We start from the raw sequence: 19,242 nt of genomic DNA, 5'->3' as shown, positions 1-19,242 counted from the left end.
ATCATCATTATCATTCTATCCATGTAACTGATGATTATTTATTAGAAAATCTCATTGGGTAAATATTTTCTGAAAGCACCAAATGTTATCCCTACAGTATTGTCACAATATCAAAGTATTTAGTCAAAAATATTGTGATTTTTACTCATTTTATCACCTCAGTCACTTCTACACTTTGGAGTACAACATGTAGTCAGTCAACCTACATGATCAATAATTATCTATATCGACAAATATGAAACTTCACTATCGTGATATGTTTTTCAGCTGTATCGCCCAGGTCTATTTGCTAATACAGTAATATCAAGCCTAATCAGCCGCCGGGGTTTTATTGTGAAAGTCTACGACACAACCTTTGACCCCACAGACAACGGGGCGTCACTGTTTGACCTGACTTTGATGTAAGCGAGCTGACAGCTAAAACTGATGGCATAAAAGCAAATAGTACATTGTTGTTGGGGTGTTTTGTATGTATTTATATAATTCCTACATTGTTAACCCCCTCCAAACCAGTTAATGACCCTTTTCCAACGCTCCCCTCAACCAGTATCCATCATAAACACTGTCACTGTCCTTCAGGGTTCACTGCAACTTATCTCACAGCGCCGATAACACGCAGTGCTCAGTGTAGTATATTCTAACTAAAGGGTTGCCTTGCATTTTTCCATATATCATTCTAGTTTATGGAGATCCATAATCCATTTCATTGCACAAATGGCACAAAATTGATCAGTGTTCACTTTATCTATAGCAGTGTTTCCCAATCCTGGTCCTCAGGGCCCACTGTCCTGCATGTTTTAGACGTTTCTCTGCTCCAACACACCTGATTCAAATGATCAGGTTGTTATCAGGCTTCTGCAGAGGCTTGATGACGAGCTAATCATGTGAATCAGGTGTGTTGGAGCAGAGAAACATCTGAAACATGCAGGACAGTGGGCCCTGAGGACCAGGATTGGGAAACACTGATCTATAGGAACATTCGTTTTAATAGAATGTTCATAATTGACTATTTAATAAGATTTCAAATGAGTCAACGTTCATTTGAAGTCACTATATAATTAACTTTCTCCAGTAATGTATCATAATGAGTTGCTTTTGCAGGATTACTGAAAGACAAGTTCTGTCACCGGTGGCAGAAGGTTTAAATGATTTCACTGCTCTTTGGTTGAATTTTCCAGTAAACTCAAAAAAAAAAAAAACAACTTAAAAATGTGTTATTAGGACTCGATCTGGTTTGCATTTACTACTGCAAGCTACATTTATGAATTTCCCTGGACTGTGTGTGTTTGTGGCTCATTTCACATGCCATTGAAATGGATACGCTTGCCTCACACCAGTGCCTGGCATCAGCGCTGCCTCAGATCACGCTTGGTGGTTTGGTAGCATTCGGCTGTTACCCTCACACATGCCAGCATACACTTATCACCCTTGGAATTCATTTTTTTTTTTTTTTTTCAACGTTCAGCCCACGAGGCGCTGACACAGCCATGTATCATACATCACACAGAAATCAGCTATGACATCATGTGAAATATTCATTCTTCAGATGTGTTCTGCAGACATCATCACTGGATTTACTAAATGAATGTAGTTTTTTGTGAAGATTTGAATTCTTGAACTGATTCAAATTTGGAAAGATACCCAGAAACCATCTTGATGCTGTCAGATATGATTACATTGTTAGCTACATGGAGCTGCATTCTTCCTAGATGAGAGACGGTGTTTTTAGTGGAACGTGGTTGCCTCTTCTGGATGGAAAGTAGTACCATAATATTTAGCCGTGTGTTTCCTTGCCATCTTGGAAGCCCTGCTTGGAAATTTTACACTACCTGTGTCTCATGGTTAATGTAGAACATGGAAACATTTAGCATAATATAGACAAAAGCTTTGTGCTGCTTCTCCTGATGGATGTACCCAGCGTGAGGGTCAGTAGCAGGGGAGAAAGGGAGAGGCGGTAGCCCGTGGAGACATTGGTGTCTAAACATTTCCCTGGTTTACAGTATTGTTCTTGGCCACTGCATACGGCTCTGGAATCCAATCCCACTGGAGGAGCATACGTTTCAAGCCCTTAGGTCCAAAAAGTGCGAGGATATATAGTATATTTATTCAGCGACGCATGACTTCTACAGCATGAAAGGTGTAGGGCAGCTGGAAAGGAGCAGCATCTCTTGATTTCTCTGCCACATGTGACGGAGCATCTGGTAACTGCTTTGGCGCTCCAGCTTTCATCCCCTGCTCACCTTTGCTGAAGTGACCCTAAGATCCAAAGATTTTGGGATAGATTTCAAGGACTATTGGAGTCTAAAATGTGTTTCATTGCCAAGGAGATTGTTCCAAGGCACTTGTGAAGGAATTTCGCAGGAAAAATTAAAAAAAAAAAAACTTTATTCCTGCATCGCATGTGGTCTTTGCAGCCAACAGTCACTAGATTTTACATGATTATCACTGTGATTTACTTGAAGTGCTAATGTAAGCAGCTCATTAGCAGAGGTGGCAAATATAGAAGGTAACAGACAGAGTAAACTTCTTTACTCAAGTAAAAATGAAAAGTACAGGCTCTGAAATGTACTAAGGTGAAAAGTCACCTTATAAAGGACATTTCTACCAGCTGTGCAAAAACAACTGAACTTCACCTTTCCTCCGTTGGGGCCCCACTTTCTTGTCTGTTTCATAATGATTTCATCTTTTTAACTCTTCTACGTAGTTTTCATTGTTGCGTCTTTTTCATCTAGTTAGTTTTTCATCTTGTCACATCTTGTATGTTGTTTTTTGTCTTGCTGCTTCTTTTACCTTGTTTGTCTTATTACATTTTTCTCATCTTTTTATATCTCTTGTGTTGTAATTCATCTTGTTTTGTCTTCTTTTTTTTTTTACATCTCTTACATTGTTTTTCATCATGTTATGTCTTTCTTGTCTGGTTACATCTTTTGTGTTGTTTTTCATCTGGTTACATCTCTTACATTGTTTTCTGTCTTGTCACATGTGCACAGTGCATCTTTCATGTTGTTACATCATTTTCATCTTGTTACGTCTCTCATGCTTAATAAGTAATAATGTACACACCAATGGACACACTTTTCTATGTGCTGTCCATTTACTGTGTGTTGACATCAGTCTTGATGTTAAGAAGGCAGCACACAATGATCCAAAATGTATATAATCAATAATTCAAATGCATTAAAACTAAAGTAACAAGCTATTTTGAAAATGTAGTAAGTAGAAAGTAGTAATGTTTGTGTTAAATTGTTGGGAGTAAAAGTGAAGAGTTTTCAGAAGTATTTCTTCTTATTTCCCACCTCTGCTCATTAGAGTTCTTTATGTCATGTTCCTGATTTAGCTTATGGCCTCAGAGAACACAGCTGTCCAATAAAAACACAGAACTCTTATGCTGGTTGTTTATCACTCAGATTATATTAGTGCTCTTTTCCAAGTTTTTCATATTATGTTGTGCTCTGACTTAAAGATTCATTCACTCTTCAGATACATTCAAATTGACACCCGCCCAGATATTGAGAAACTGGATAGTGCTGTATGTATGATCCTTGGATCTTGCGCTCGCTGTGGTATTTGTGTGGAATATCACATTTAACCTCAACGCCACAAAAATCGCCAAATATTTATTGAGGCTTGTAGCTTGAAACCGGTCCTCCGAGACGACGGCACGTCTCCTGACGGTGTGGGGGGAAACCCTGCGTGGTTTGGAAGAGGTTGTGGTGTCGAGCCCACAGTCTTGTCCTGGAAGGGGTACATGAGCACTCGAGTGTAATGAAGCATTGCAGTAAGCACGCCGCACACCACTATTACTTGACACGTATGCAAATGAATCTTTGGTGGAATTTTTCTTGTCGTTGAGGGTCAGAAACAGTGTTGAAATTGCAGTCGGTTTTTCAACAACATGTCTTGACCAAACACTCTGTAATCTGAGATCTGTATATTTTTAGTCATATGGCCAACAGCACCAGAGTTTGTTCTTACACCATATTTAACCCGTTCAGAACCCAATTACGTTCAACAGTGTAGATAGTCGTGTAGCTGCTTGGCCTTCGGGTATTGAAAAGCCTTCTGCACTGATGGAAGCCACACGGGTCGTGTCGGCCCCATGTGCTCTTTATGTTGCAGTTGCCTCCCTGCACTTTTTCACCCTGTCAACATACCGTACTCACAGCATAAATATTTCTAAATCCTTTTAATGTTACACGTGAAAGGAGGAGACTATACATCCATTAGTTTTGGGAAATATTCGAGAACGTTGTGTCTGTTAGAAGACTTGGACTGCCCACCTGACCACAATGTAAAGCCACAGGGCGTCTCAGTTCATTTAAATTCTCAGCTCCTATAACTACTGATGCTGTATGAAAACACATGGCCTCTTACTCTATAGGCGTCAGGAAAAAATAGTGTCATCATGGCCACAATATGTCCCTGTGAGTCATTTGTAACATTTCACGTCATCCATTCACGTCTCCACTGTCTACTGAAACCCCCAACAGTGGTCAGCATTTAAAAAAAACAGTGTTTGTACAGAGTTTTGAAGGATGAGCTGTTCTGTGTGTTACGTTAACAGACTGCAAACAGTTTGAAAGCTTTTTTCAGTAGAACATTGAGAGCTGATGTAAACCTCAACCTGAAGAGTGTGATAAAAATGTTACACTTTATTAATCCCAGGATCTCTACACTCTGTGAAGTGAAGGTGCTAGCTAGAGTTATAAAGGGTCCTTCAGCTTGTTCCCATATGAGAACCCTTTTTGGATCCTGGTAGAACTTTTTATTAAGGTTCCCCTTGGAATTCTTTTAGAGAGCTCTACCTAGAACCCAACATAAAGGGTTTATGATTTACGATTTGTGAAAGGTTTCACTCATAATCCAAATGATTCTGGGTAGAACCTCAACCTCACCCCTTCAGGAAGAACCATTTTGGAACTCTAATTTCTGCATAAGAGACTCAAGCAGCACAGATGTTTGTCTTAAACGCTCTCATTGTCTTCGTCTTCTCTTTGACTAAGCAAAGGCTCTAATCCAGCTGTTTTATGGCACCATGAGAGGTGTTTGGTGAAAAGGTAGCTCCCTACCCCCTGTTTTTGTCAAATGATCCTTCATCTGGATTTCTCATTTTTGTACGTCAGCTTTTAGATTGGCGACAGGATCATATTACAGAACGAGCTGCAGCTCAGCACCGTCTACATGCGTATAAGACCTGAGGGACTGTCATGGAAACTTTCAATGTCTCTTTTATCTTTTAGTCTGCCTCGCAATTATTCTGGTCATTCACTCAACTCACTATCACCATCTTTGATCTTTGATCTGAAATTATGTCCTTTTGTTGTCTTGTGGTAAAAGTACCCCTGAACAGTCCCACGCCAGTCAGTGTGGTATTTCAGATAGAAATGGCTTCAGATTTGGCCTGTACAAATCTCTTTTAGTCCATTTATTTTACAGTTGTCTTTTACCACTGAAGCATTGCATCAAAAATCCAGTATCTTCAATAGGGCAATTAATTAGGGGAAGAGACACAGTAAAAACAGAAGAACAGACACAATTGACTTACCCATATGTCAACAGTATCACTGCCACAAGAGAGGCAGTGACCCAAAAACCCTCCCTCATGTTGCTTCCAGGCTCACTGGAGTCACAAGAGTTCATTCTGAGGACTGTGGAAGTGTGTAACTCAGCAGTATGTCCCGTTTAAAGGGACAGTTCACCCCGCAATCAACAATACACAGTTGTGAATACACCCCTGGCCTGTAGTGCTATTTATCTGGTGTGTTTTGGAGATATCGACCACAGAGGTGTCTGCAATCTCTCAAATATAATGGAACTAAACAACACAAGTCCTCTTTCCAAAAATATTTTTTAGAAAGGAAGAAGTTTGGTAAATTCTTCTGCAGACAGAAAGTAGTTCCTACATGAAACTGCTCACAACAAGGTCTGTGGATTATTTTGAGCAGCGGGGGTCATGATTTTTGTAAAGAGTCAAATTTTCAAATGTATTTTTTGTTGCTTAGAGCAACACAGGACTTGTGTCATTTAGTCCCATTATATATCCAAACCTCTGCAACTCACACCATAAAGATGGATAAATAGTGCTACAGGCCAGGGGAAAAATATGTATTTTTGATTTTGGGCTGATCCTTTTAAGATAATATTGTTATTGGTCTAATAAAAGATGCTATAGAGTTGCATTATTGGAATTTTAGGATTCAGTGTGTTTGGAATTCGAACCACACTAGAGACTAAAAGTGAGAATACCTTGACTTCTGTTGCTTAGATTCTGACCTTTTTTTACGTGTCTTTTGTCATTTTCCTGTACAATGCTCCTTTAGTGTGGATATCTTGACCTTGGTCAGTCATTACAGCCTTTGGTCTCTTCCCCACACTGAAAAACCTGTCAGTAGCCATGTTTCCCTCAACATGTTTTCAGGAGTATTTTGAAGTACCGCGTTAGAAGAGGTTGATGGAAACAGCAAAATCTGACAAAACTTCTTTTTCATTTTTGCCTTTTTCAAAAAAAAAGTGTACTTTCATGAAACTAACAGAAAAGTCACCACTTTTTTCTTTCTACACTGTTTGTCAGCATTCGAGGTTCAACTGGTGCTCATTTAATCACATCATTTTATTGTTCCCATTTCTTCTGCAGTGGTTATACTGGTTTTCAGAATGGAGAATTGGTACCACCTGCTGCTTATCTTAATGAACCAACCCTTAATAATCACATAATGGTGGGAAATGGAAATAAACATTCATTTGCATTTCCTTTTTCCAATGTACTTGAAATTCAGTCAAAATGTGTGATTCATTTAGATGGAAACATGTTTACCACTGCTAACTGAAGCAAGACTCCAGTTACAAAATGTGATCATTCATCATTAGTAGATTTTGGATGAAGTTGGACAGTCCTGCTGCATTGTCATTTTTAAGTAAATATATGGCAATATTTTAGAAATATCAAGCCAAACTGCCCTGGATAAGGACGCTGCCAGAGAGTCTGTGCAGTAGTTTAAGGTCGGAGCAGGGTTTGAGTCGTGGTATCAAGGTCCCGCCCAAGCAGCTGGCCGAATCGGCCACAAGCAGGGTTTGGCAAATAATCATGACATGGAACCCACTTTTTATAGAATCAAATAACTAATTAAAACCAGAGAAAAATGGATACTTGAATAAATATCAGAACAATGAGAACCACTTAAACTGACAGAAACCATCTTTGGGAAATATTTATTAGATGTAATTTTTTTTTTAGCTTGGCCCATGTCCCATCTGCTAACATGAAAAGGGGCAGGGTTTATGACCTGTACTGCAGCCAGCCACTGGGGGGCGATCAAGATGTTTTGGCTTCACTTTTGTGGTGCTGTCATGGTGTCCATCTCTATATAGAAGTCCCCATTAAAAGGTATCACCACAGTTCTTACCCATAATACTTATGTTGCTGCTTGGGTTTTCCTCCTACCTGCTTCACACTTCTGTACTGTCAGTCTGTAAAAGATTTTGATGATTTATTGAAAACTGTCTTTTAAAATGCTTCCTCTGGACAGGTAAGGGTAGCAATAATGTGATGTATGAACAAGAGGTGATGTTTTAAATGTCTGTCTCTCTGTCTTTCTCAGACGAGTTGAAGAAGCAGTTAGCGATGCAGAGGAGGCAGAGGGCAGCTCATGGTAAGATCACACTGACAGTGGATGTTCCCACCATCAAAACTTAAACCATATGTCTACAGCAGCATATTATCCAACTCCATCTGTCCACATCAACAACTAAACAATGCATGTACACTTGAAGCAATTAAATGCATCGTTATAGAAAATCTCCACATATTGCACTCTTGCCTTTTTGTCGAAGAATCCAGGTTTACACTCTGACTTCAAATTCAGACACTTGACTCCTCAAGCGTCAACTGAAAGGATGAACAAATCTGTCACAAATTCAAACTCTGTTTATCGTCTTTTTGATATTGAGCTCCTTTCAGAATGGGGCGGTAAACATTGTGGACACGAATGTGGGTGCTCTTGTGCTGTAGATCATGTGCAGCAGTGCCCACTTCAAAGTCCCTGCAGCAGGCCGCATTGACTGAGAGCTTAGTGACCAAAGACTGGGCGTCACGACTCTAAGACTCCTTTATTTACTCTTTTCTGACTGTTTTGATCAGTGACATAAATGCTTTGATGAGGAAATCTGGTCATAAAGCACACAAACATCTCCCTCCACTTCAGGCGCCAAGGGCCTTTCTTGTTATTTTGAGTCGGGCATCAGAGAACAGATCACAGCAGCGTGGCTTCTATTATGCAGAGTCAGTATTTAAAGCATTGTCTTTGAATGAAATCGATTCGCATGCACACAACACATGGTTGTACAGAAGCCCTGAGAGGCAAGTGAGGGAAAAAAATATTATCGAGACACATTTTTTCATTTTCATCTGAACTGTTTTCTCTCCTGTGTTTAAAAATGGAATTACAGTCTTGGTATTAACAATTTTCACATTTTTTTCACACATTTTTTCAAGAATGGGTGATTTTTTTTTATTTTTATCTACAATATGTCCACATTTGCGTCTGTCTTTAAAACATTTACCATGTCTTCTGTCTGTCCCGCTCTACTATAGGTGTGATTGGGAATCACACAGAAGCTGATGAGGAGGTCGATCCAGTGGAAGAAAACCTGTGCAAACACATTGAGCAAGAAAAGAAAGCGTGAGTGTCGTAAAAGTGCATTTTAATGTATTACTGCACCAAATGTTTTCGTAGTTTCTCCCGAGACCCTGTTCGGATTGATTGGTCACAGCGGACGCTGTGTAACGTGGACAAAAGATGAATTTGGTGCCGATAATATGTCCCGTCAGTTACAAGAGCACCTTTGGCCGTCTGAAAGCGTTGCGGACAGAGATTGAGCACCTGCAGCTGTTGCTGGAGAGGGCGAAGGTGAAGCTCCAGAGGGACTTCCAGAAGTGGTGGAACCAGGAGGCTTCCAGCGTGCAGGTGACTGACCTTACTTTTCTCCACCTATCTACATGACAACACCACATAAAGCTGCTGTAAGCATGACAAAATGACAAAGCTAGTGTGACGAGGACATGTTTGTGACATTAGACAGGGAGGATTGTCAGTTCAATTTTGTCTCCATATTTATGGCTGTTTGCTTTTGTGTGTTTTCTGAGTGTTGGCCTCTACAGACACATTAGTGTGTGTGCGCAAGTCGATATGCATGTGTCTCGGACTACGGAGGCTTTTACGGCACCAGTGTGACCCTCGCAGCCTCTGTTCTGCATCATGCTGAATGGGCCCAGGTGGGAGGATATGTAGGAGGCAAATACACGGAAACACATTTGCACAGTGTTCCATGAGACCCAAACTAGAGCCTGGAGAGCAGCTTAGAGGCAACACAGCAACAGCATCAATACAGCAGTTAGACTCCAAACAAGGACAATATGTTCATGATGTTTCTTGGTAACACAGTGGGGGATAACAAATGTGTTTATTTTGGTCCTAAATAAGAATTTTGTGTGCATTTTTAAATATGTAAAGGGATAATTCAGATTTTTCTTAAGTGTGAAATCCTTCTCTATACTCAGTAAATTACTGACAGTAGATGGCGCCCCCCTGTTTGGAGACAGAGCAGGAGTACCAGTGCAGGAAGCTAATAGGATTCACCTGTTGGGGATGAGATGAATCCATTCCCAGTTGTGGTTTTTTGGCGATTTTTTGGGGCAGTATTTGTCACTTTATTTTGTTAACTTAATGGTCTAAGTCTGCCAGATAAATAACAAATTGCTCAGTTTAACAGTTAAACATGGACTTCTTAGAAAAGATTACTAAGAGCTTCTTGTGACTCATAAACAGATACTCACTCGTCGCCCCGCACAAGTTAATTTGAACTTTTTATACTCAACAACACGTGATTCTAAATAATTGTCTGCTCACCACAAATGTTTCAACTGTCAGGGCATAAATTTTATGTGGAAACAAAGGGAGGAAGAATGGCGACTTTGAAATACTTTAAGAATCCGAGCGGCATGCCTACACTGACAGGTCCGTCACATGAAGATGACGACACAGGCTGCCCAGCCCCCGCCACTCAGAAACAGTCCCATAATCTTGAGAAAACGTTTTCAGAAGTGAGTAAAATGAGTAAGGCTGGAAATATACTTGCTTTTAACTAGAGTGCTGCAGAGTGTTTCAGCTGATGTTTCTACAATAAAACAAACAATGGCGGAGTTGAAAACGACCGTGACGGCTGTGCAGGCTGTGCAGGGGAGGCGGAGGCTCGTATTGTCCACCTGGAGGAGACCTCAGTGCGGCTAGTGAACAACAGCAGGAGCCGTGATCAACCACAGCAGGCGGAACAATGTCAGACTGGTGGGTTTGAAAGAGGCGTATGGTACTAATGGGACGCTGCCTGATTGTGTTCAGAGGATTATAACTGAGGGACTCGGTGTTGAAATGGACGGGGTTTGAGATTGAGAGGGTGTCTGCCAGATAAATAACAAATTGCTTGAGAGGGTGCATCGACAGCTGACACCAATGCCGAACGCAGACCAACACCCCAGACAAGTTCTGATCCGCTTTCTGACGCAATCCACGAGGGACAAGGTGATAAATTTGAACCTCAGTGAACGTGAAACGGGCAAACAAAAAGTGTTAACATGTTCGCTTAATCTCTGTCCAGTAAAAACAAAAACAACGTTTGCGAAATCCTGTGGAGGGAGAAGAGCTGAAAATTCTGAGATTATGAATAACGCTGACTTGCAGTCTGTTGTCTCACACACTCTGCTCGGCCTTGATGGCTGTTGCGCACATTTCGGAAACCAACCACTCAGACGATGTTAAGCAGAACATCTGACCAGCAGACACGGCTGGCTTCTAATCTTGGGTTTTGATCTTATGAATGAAGAGAGATATCTCACTCACATCTGAGCAAGGGTTGGAAATTTATCACTGAATGACACATGGAAAGAAGAGGAAGTCTGAGAGACAGGCCTTACGTGTGCAGTTTTGGTCTTCCAAAGCAGGAAACTGGCCGTTTTCCCTGCCAGGATACTTTTATCCAACAGCTTTGTTCGAACATTTATTGCTCTGTTGTTGGAAAATAGTACACATGTAGCTGATTTAACCGTGAGTGAGTGGTATGATGCAGAGGACACACAGTACCCGAGGTCTTCTGATATTTAGCCACGTTGTGTTTTACCGTCATCTACGTCAACAGAGTGAAATGTTGTTTCTGCTGAGTTTCCCTGGAATATTCAATAAATTCTCTAGAATTGTGCCTACAGGAATCTGAGGCAGAGGCTGCAGCCAGATGTCATACACAGTCGCCAAACGGAACCTTGCAGCCATCTTCACCTGGCACTCCTGGATTTCGGTGAGACACATTTTCTGACTGATGTCTGTCCTTCCATCCTTATATGAATGAGATATAAATGTAGCTATTAAAAGATGCAGTGGTCATGTAATTAAGCATTCATGTTGAGTCTCTGCTGAGTTGGTTACATACAAAAAAAACAGCCAGGTTACAAGGAAAAGCAAATTCCCCTTACTGACTCATTTCCACTCCGTTCATTTTTATCCTCTCACCATCTGTGCTTGAATAACACTTGATTAATGGCCAACAACCTGCACCTCGGCGCTTGTTTCCACGGAACAAATATTGAACAAATGTTCGAAGGTAATGTCATTGTGTCTGTTTGCTTCAATATAATTAGCCATTTAGCAATGACACAGTTGGTATTTGACGTCCCATGTCTGCCACAAGTCTGGCATGTCAGATGTGTGTATGGCACATTCACAGAAACCAGGACCACAGTATTTGTCCAGGCTGTGAACACACTGGCCATCCTCTCCACTCAGAATACATCAGGGGATCTACAGGTCATGAAAGGTCTTAAAGGGATGGTTCACCCAAAAATGAAATTTCAGTCATTATCTACTCACCCTCATGCTGATCGAAGGTCAGGTTTAGTTTTTTTGGTTCACAAAACACTGCTGGAGTTTCAAAATCTCCCAAACAGTTGAAGTGAATGGTGACCAGTTTTCTCTATACTGCTCGTCAGGTGTAATCCAAGTGTCCCAAAGCCCTGACATGCTGCTCACTTGCGCACACACCATCACACCACACACACCCAGTTCAGACGGTGTGTACACGCATGTGAATGTGGCTCTAAGCTCAGGATCTACGGTGAAGATTCAGGCTAAAACAATGGTGTGAATGATGTTGAGACTTGTGTTACACCAGATGAGCAGTGTGGAGGCTTTTTATGGGGTTTTTGTTGTTGTCTTTTTTTTTACATGGAAAACTGGTCACCATTTGCAAAAATTATGAAATTGTGCTTTTTGTACAGTAACGTTGACTAGTGAGCTCATCGTTTGCTCCATGTAGTTAACTGAAGTAATACACTGTAAACTGCCTTGTGCATCGTTTGCTGTCACAGATATCAGTCGCCCCAAAGTGAATAAATTCTATCGAGCGGGTCTGTAACCATGATGTTCTCAACAAGGTTCGACCAAAGATACACCATTGCTAGCTAACAAATGAATTGCTTGAGCCCTGCATTACTGAAAGATGAAGCCTGACTGACAGGTGGATGTTTATGTAAGCACACATAATACTGTGCCGAGAAAAGAAGACTGATGTGAAGCAGCCCTCCACTACACATCAGGTTTTAGAGAAGGGATCACAGAAGTCAGGTTAGAACTTCTTTATTGAACAAGGTAACAGATTTATAATGATTTCTGCAATGACATTTCATTTTGTTTTAATTTTTTATTTCTTAAAATGTGGTCATGTGTTTTTGTGTCTTTGCGTTTGTCTTTTCACATCTTGGGATCATGTAGGGAATAAGTGTTTTCACTTTTAAGTTATTTTCCTTTGGATTTCTTTATTTCTGTGTCCAATAATCCACAAATAAAATCAATCAATCAGTCAATCACTTTCATACTTTGGCAGGTATGATCATAAAGCAGGTACTAAATTATATTAAAATGAAATTATGTGGTAATAAAAAGGTCTTAACAAGTCTTAAATTTAACTTGGTAATTCCTGAACCCCTTAAATGTCTGCAGACTTCTTTGCATTGTTGCTCCCTCTTGTGGTCACAAGCAAACATGAAACAAACAGAGAATGACATCGAATACAGACACAGATACAGATACAGTCAGTACCTGCTGCAGACCCACCATATGGTTTTCATATGAACATTATTCTGTATTGCACATATGGATCAAGTTACAGATAATGTGAGGGATTATGGTGTAATGATCTTGATTAAAGTCTCTCCTAACTTGTTATACACAGTGTGCCTGCAGTGAGCAGCACTGTGAGAGACTCTCCAGTAGGCTCAGACCCACATCCAAACACATCCACCACCTCTGTTCAGGATCTCAGGTCAGACTCGCTTCACTTAATCTCTTATTTGTTTCCTATAAAGTACTGCTGGATTACACTGCACTGTGTCATCTTTGTCATAAAATTGTAATTCTTTTACTTCAGAAGCGTACCTCCCCTGACAGCTGTCCCAGCGTGGCAGGATGAGTCCCTGGATAGGAGGGGGACTGACTTCACTCTTCCATCTGAGTGGAGGTACATGGAGGCCAAGTTCAGCAAGTTAGATATTAATAAGTGGCTTAGAAAAAAAACAAAAACAGCAGATTTAGTTTGTCATGAAAATATAGCTCATAAATTCATCATGCATTTTTGTACATCTGCACTTATTTATTTATGGAATTGTTTGTTTTAATGCATTTTATGTGAGTCTTTCACAGGTGTATGTTTATGTTGTGTTTGCATGTTATGTTGTGAGCCCCAAACCTAAGATGATTACAAATGAAAAAAAAAATTGAATTGAATGGGACTGAATCATGTTTGTAGCTCTCCAGGTCTTCCTCTGTCTAACAGCACATTGGACAAGCTACAGTTCAAAAATAAATCATTTTACAGGTCCCCTATCCCTCATCATTAGGCAAGGTATCTGAAAACATGTCACCCACAATATCTAAGTTCAAACTTTTCACATCATTGCTGTTTTTATTCACCAAGACCAACAATTCAATTGATAAATTAATTTTGTAGTTTAAGAACCGTGTCTGCACAAATGCAAACAGTTCAGTAGAATATCCTCCGTGTTTGCAGTAGCTCCTCAGTCTATACATACAGCCTGGACCTGCACATTTTATAGCTGTGCCATGTTTTCTCTGCTCTTATGAACATGGCCATAAATTTTTATTTCTTTGTGAAGTAATGTCTCCAAACTCTATTAACAAATCAAAGAGCCGGGGTCTCGCTCGAACGCTGCTGCTCAAACTACCTTTTTACAACCACAGTAAAACACTCAGAGCATAACATATATGCTTTTTTTCATCTCCAGCAGCCACTCGTGGCACAGAGATGCTATTGTTTCACACAGAGGCTTCATGATACGAGGAGCTGGTACCTGTTAAGGTTTTAGCTGCTTTCCTTTAAGCTTTTGGAACAAGTACAGATGAAACATTTTACAGCGGTGGTGTTCAGAATAGTCAGGGTGAGGGGCTTTAAAGCTTATGTCCCCCTCCACAATACACACACACACACACACACACACACACATACAAAGTAAAGTAATTTCTGTAAGTTAAAGCAATATAAAGCCCTTTTTTGTCTTTTTAAGATGATACTATCATGCCACATTAAACATATGACCATTTCAGGGCCCTGTCCACCTCCAAGCACTCGTCAATCCCCCTGACAGGAGACCAGCAGGCTGATGCTGACATCCTGGCCTTTATCAGAGCCAGACAGAAGCTCCTCGACAGGACAGGTAAAACACCCGTGGTAGAAGGAGGATTCAGATCTTTTACTTAAGTAAAAGCAGCAGTACCACAGTGTCAGATATTACTGTGTACGTCCTGCCATTTTCAGAATCATGTATATTATAGTACTGTATTATAATGATTATAATTAGTGATACATTAATATGTAGGCTGGGGAGTAACAGATTGCATGTAATGGGATACATCATGTGGATACCAAAAAGGTAACTGTATTCCATACAGTTACAGATATAAAGGATGTACTCAGAACAGATACAGTGGGATTACAATTTTAAAATAAAGAATATCCTACCATGCACGGTGCACATACAGTTGCCAATTCATAAAACACTTAGAGCTGCAGTCTATAAATAATCAACTATTAAATTAATCTGCATCTATTTGGATAATTTATTAATCATTTTGAGTCATTTTTTAATTTTAAAAAAAGTCAAAATTCTCTGATTTCAGAATATTTTCTGGTTTATTTACTCCTGTCTGACAGTAAACTGAATATGTTTGACTTGTGGCTTAAACAGGACATTTGAGGACGTCATCTTGAGCTTTGACCACCTTTTTTCACCATTTTCTGACATTTCATGGACAAACAACTAATTGCTTTTTTGAGAAACTAACTGACCAGTTAATCAATGATGAAAATAATTGTTAATTGCAGCCCTCAAACACTACATTAAGTTAAACATCTCCACCATATCTTCTTTTGAAGTAATCCAAAAGTAACTGAAAGTAATCAAGATTTCTTAGTTTAATATTGTGATACTTGGATTACATTACTGACTACATTTTATAACAAGTAATTAGTAATTGTATCAGAGTACATTTTTAAAGTGACCCTCCCAACCCTGTTAATATACAACCGTCAGTACAGTAATGTTGTAGCTTGAATGGTGGAGCTGATTTAATTTACTTTATATGCTGTTGGGTAGTTTAATTAATTATAATGTATTGGTTTTTCATTATGTGTAGTAATAACTTGAACCTGCAAAGTGATTAGAAATGATAAAAAGTACGATATTGGCTTTCAAAATGTAAAAATTGTACTTGAATGCATTTTGCATTCAATGCTGCCCCCTGGTGGTTTGATGCAGCACTTCACCTTACAGCAAAGTTTGTGTGACCATGAATATCTTGTTTTAACCTTTTAACAGTTGTCTTTCATGCGTATTCATCACTCTACCCGTAAGATATAAAACTTGTCAGCCGAGTGAATACTGTACGTGCCACATAACTGCACCGCTGCTGGTTCAAGTCCAGCCAGGATCTTTGTTTCATGTTTCATACTCCCCTCCCTCTTCCCCACATTTCCTGTCTGCCTCTCAGCCATCAATCTGTCCAGTGAAGACAAAAATGCCCCAGAAATAATCTCAAATAGAAAAGCAATAGCACTCGATAAGCTGTCAGTTATGAGCTGAGAGTGATTCAGATTCACTTCAGGTCTCTCTTGCTGTAGAGCATGATGAGTAGAGAATGTCTGGTTTGTTCAAGATCCCATAATTCAGACGGATTTTTCACAAAAACACTCTCACCCCCTGAGCCGCCTCACTTTTTCTCTACAGCCACTCATCTTCTGCTCTAACGTGGTTTTTCTCTCTGGTGCACACACTCTCTGCTCTCCTTTGACCCTTGTGTAGCTGCTTTCTTTGGCAGACAGTAAAGTGGACTTGGCTGTCTTGTGGTTTGCCACTAGATATCCAGAACGGCTGAGGTCATGTGAACAGAGAGAACGATGGCCAAATGAGCAGAGACAGCAGACAGAAAAACACCCCTCTTTCTTTTTCTTTCTTTCTTTCTTTCTTTCTCTCTTTTTCTTTTCTTGTCTTTCCTCTCTTCATGCCTCTTTACCTTGGCACCACCGAGCTGGATAGCGCCTGTGTTTTGACAGGAAAGCCCCTCTCCTTGGTTGTTTGGTAACCCCTACGTGGTGCTGTCTCTCCTATCAAAACAGCTTTGAAGCCACAAGTGCATGCTGGGAAGTGTAGGGAACCTGGCAAAAAGAAAGAGCACAATCTCAGAGTGGAGGTTGTTTTTGTAGTTAAAGTCAAAATTATGATACATGGAAGCTATTGAAAAGAATGCTAATTTTTCTATTAACATATTAATATAAGATAAAATAAAGACTAAAATCCAATAAAAAGAGGTCTGTCTGTAGTAATATAATTCAGCATTGATTTGGAGTCACAGGATCACATCACATTGAAGCTGTTAAAAATAAAATGCCTATTTTTCCATAAAAAATGAATAGACGCAGTGCTAGAATACCAAAAAACAGAAGTATGAAAATTTAAATATAAGTATGTTTTATAATGAATTACAGCTGATAGAAAGTGTTACTGAAGCTTTTCTTGCTTATTTCTAAAAATACTTATCAGCTGGATCTCTGATCTGCCTTGTGTTGTTGTAATGTGTTTCAGGTGGACCTCAGTAACAACACAAAGCTCTGATGAACCATCGAGGCCTGAAGAGACGTGATCTGACGGTTTGTACATCCTCCACGTCTGTCAGGTGATAGACTGATCCTAAAATCCTGTATTAGACATCATAGATGGACTGACAGTGAAGATGTGTGAAGACACTTATCTACACTGGGTCCAAAACATAGTAGATCTGTCACAAAAAGACGCCTCTGCCGAACACAAGCCACGCATCCTGTCTCCTGGTCTTTACATGCATACATGCTTGTTGACTGGACATTACGTGATCTAATGGGCAGCAGTATAAATCACAGCCCACGCTGTTTGATCTGAACAAATGTTGTCTCAAGATATCAGAGGACGGAGCGGACAACGGGAAACCAGTCGGCTCCAGTGTGTTTGATTTGACTTTTGAAAGGGTCACATGAGATGTTGACATGCACAACGACAAATGCACCTCATATCTCTGTCTGGAATATTTCTGACGTAAAAAAGCAATGTGTTTTATTTAATTGTATAAAATATCGAATCAAAAATAAAGTTGAATAAAGACAAATTGTTGACAACCAAAGTTATAACAATATGCCACAGTGGTTTATGGGATACCGTCCCTGTCAGACCATACAAAGAGGATGTCAGTGGGAACCGTAACCAGTGAAATGAAGCATGCAGTCTTCTGAAAACTGCCAAAACCTAAACCCAACACATTTCCAGATGACCTATAGAAGCCAAGTTTGAGAAATATTGTTTCTGTGGCTCCTCTGTCATTGTTTCACACAAGTCATTACTTCAGACTGTTGTTCAGCAGGTTTTTCCATTATTGAGATCTCTGGCATCTGATATCTTCATTTATGCTGAACACCAACCGAAGACCTCTAGTGTATGATGAAAATTTCTCTCGGGGGTTACACGTTAGATCTGCAGGCTGCTTCACATCAAAAATGTGGTCAAACACAGCTCATGATGTGCATTCAATCTCTCCCTCTCATCTTTCTAAATTTGAGGAAGATATTTTGTCCTCTTATGATGCTAGATTGCAATATTGGAGTGAGGCTACAAATAGCAAATAATCATATTCACCTCCTCAAGGAGCAGAACCCTTATAATTATAATGACTAGAAGACAATTTGTAGTTGACTTATGATAGAATAGATACACTGTTTGGAAAAACTGTTTTTATTTAGTGTTTTTCTGCTATTTATGTATTTAATTTGACAGGGCAGCTGAAGATATGACAGGAAAGAAGGAGAGACTGGGGCAACAACATGCAGCGGGGGGCTGCAGGCGGGAGTCAAACCCACAGCCCCCACATATGGGGTGCACACTCCACCAACCGAGCCACCAGGCCACTGAAAATCAGTGTTTCTAATTCTGTCCAACACATCAGGTAATATATTATTAATTTAGATAATATAAGGATAAGGAAAGTTTGGGGTGTGCTGGTGGTTCAGGTGTTGGAGCGTGTACCCCGAGTGCTGAAGCTGTGAGACCTCTGCAGTGACCGGGGTTCAATTCCAGCCATGAAAAGGTCCAAATAATATTATAATATATATATTTAATACGAGCAACGCAGCTTGTGATTTCTCCCTCTGCAGAGTTTAGTTATTTATTCATAACTAATGTAATTCTCCTTAGTCAGCCTTCTTTCTTTATTTTCAGATAACAGTTTACTTGCTTTGAACTTCCAGCAGCTCCCTGTTTTCCTTCTGAACCTTATTCTTTTTGAGGATATTTCTGTAAAACTGCTGCTGTGGATCGTATCAAATGTGCTGCTTCCCTGTTTCATTACTTGGTCTCTTGTCTTCAAGGATGTTGGTGTTGATTTTGACCAAAAAAAAACGATTTTGCTTAACCTGTTCACTGAGGTATGGAGCGCTCCTTCGTCTGCATTGCTTCTAGTTAGGAAGCAGTGATATGTGGGGAGCTGTTGCCATGAAATTGACACTCAGTATAACTTAACATTGTTGTAGAAGTTGCTGGTCACACTCTGTCTTTTAGCTCCTCCTTTACAATTAATCCTTTGCAAATAGCAGTTGCAGTATGGGGGG

The 19,242-nt window shown here is 40.0% G+C and overlaps 1 protein-coding gene across 1 annotated transcript in view; it reads left to right on the top strand.

The window, feature by feature from the left end:
• The window catches only part of kif6 (kinesin family member 6), an 86,023-nt gene extending 68,269 nt beyond the window's left edge, over window positions 1–17,754 (top strand). Inside the window, exons 16-23 of the mRNA XM_084742504.1 lie at window positions 7,599–7,649; window positions 8,591–8,678; window positions 8,828–8,963; window positions 11,255–11,343; window positions 13,273–13,404; window positions 13,468–13,557; window positions 14,661–14,770; window positions 17,195–17,754. Of these exons, the coding sequence (XP_084598630.1) occupies window positions 7,599–7,649; window positions 8,591–8,678; window positions 8,828–8,963; window positions 11,255–11,343; window positions 13,273–13,404; window positions 13,468–13,557; window positions 14,661–14,770; window positions 17,195–17,208 (710 nt within the window). The 3' untranslated portion in view covers window positions 17,209–17,754. The remainder of the gene's footprint in view (window positions 1–7,598; window positions 7,650–8,590; window positions 8,679–8,827; window positions 8,964–11,254; window positions 11,344–13,272; window positions 13,405–13,467; window positions 13,558–14,660; window positions 14,771–17,194) is intronic.
• Window positions 17,755–19,242: the final 1,488 nt, after the last annotated feature.

This window comes from Lutjanus erythropterus, chromosome 18, assembly GCF_056507025.1.
Source record: "Lutjanus erythropterus isolate fLutEry1 chromosome 18, fLutEry1.hap2, whole genome shotgun sequence".
Classification (NCBI taxonomy): Eukaryota; Metazoa; Chordata; class Actinopteri; order Lutjaniformes; family Lutjanidae; genus Lutjanus; species Lutjanus erythropterus.
Note: the sequence above shows the minus strand (reverse complement) of the source record. Positions and strands in the feature narration are given on the sequence as shown.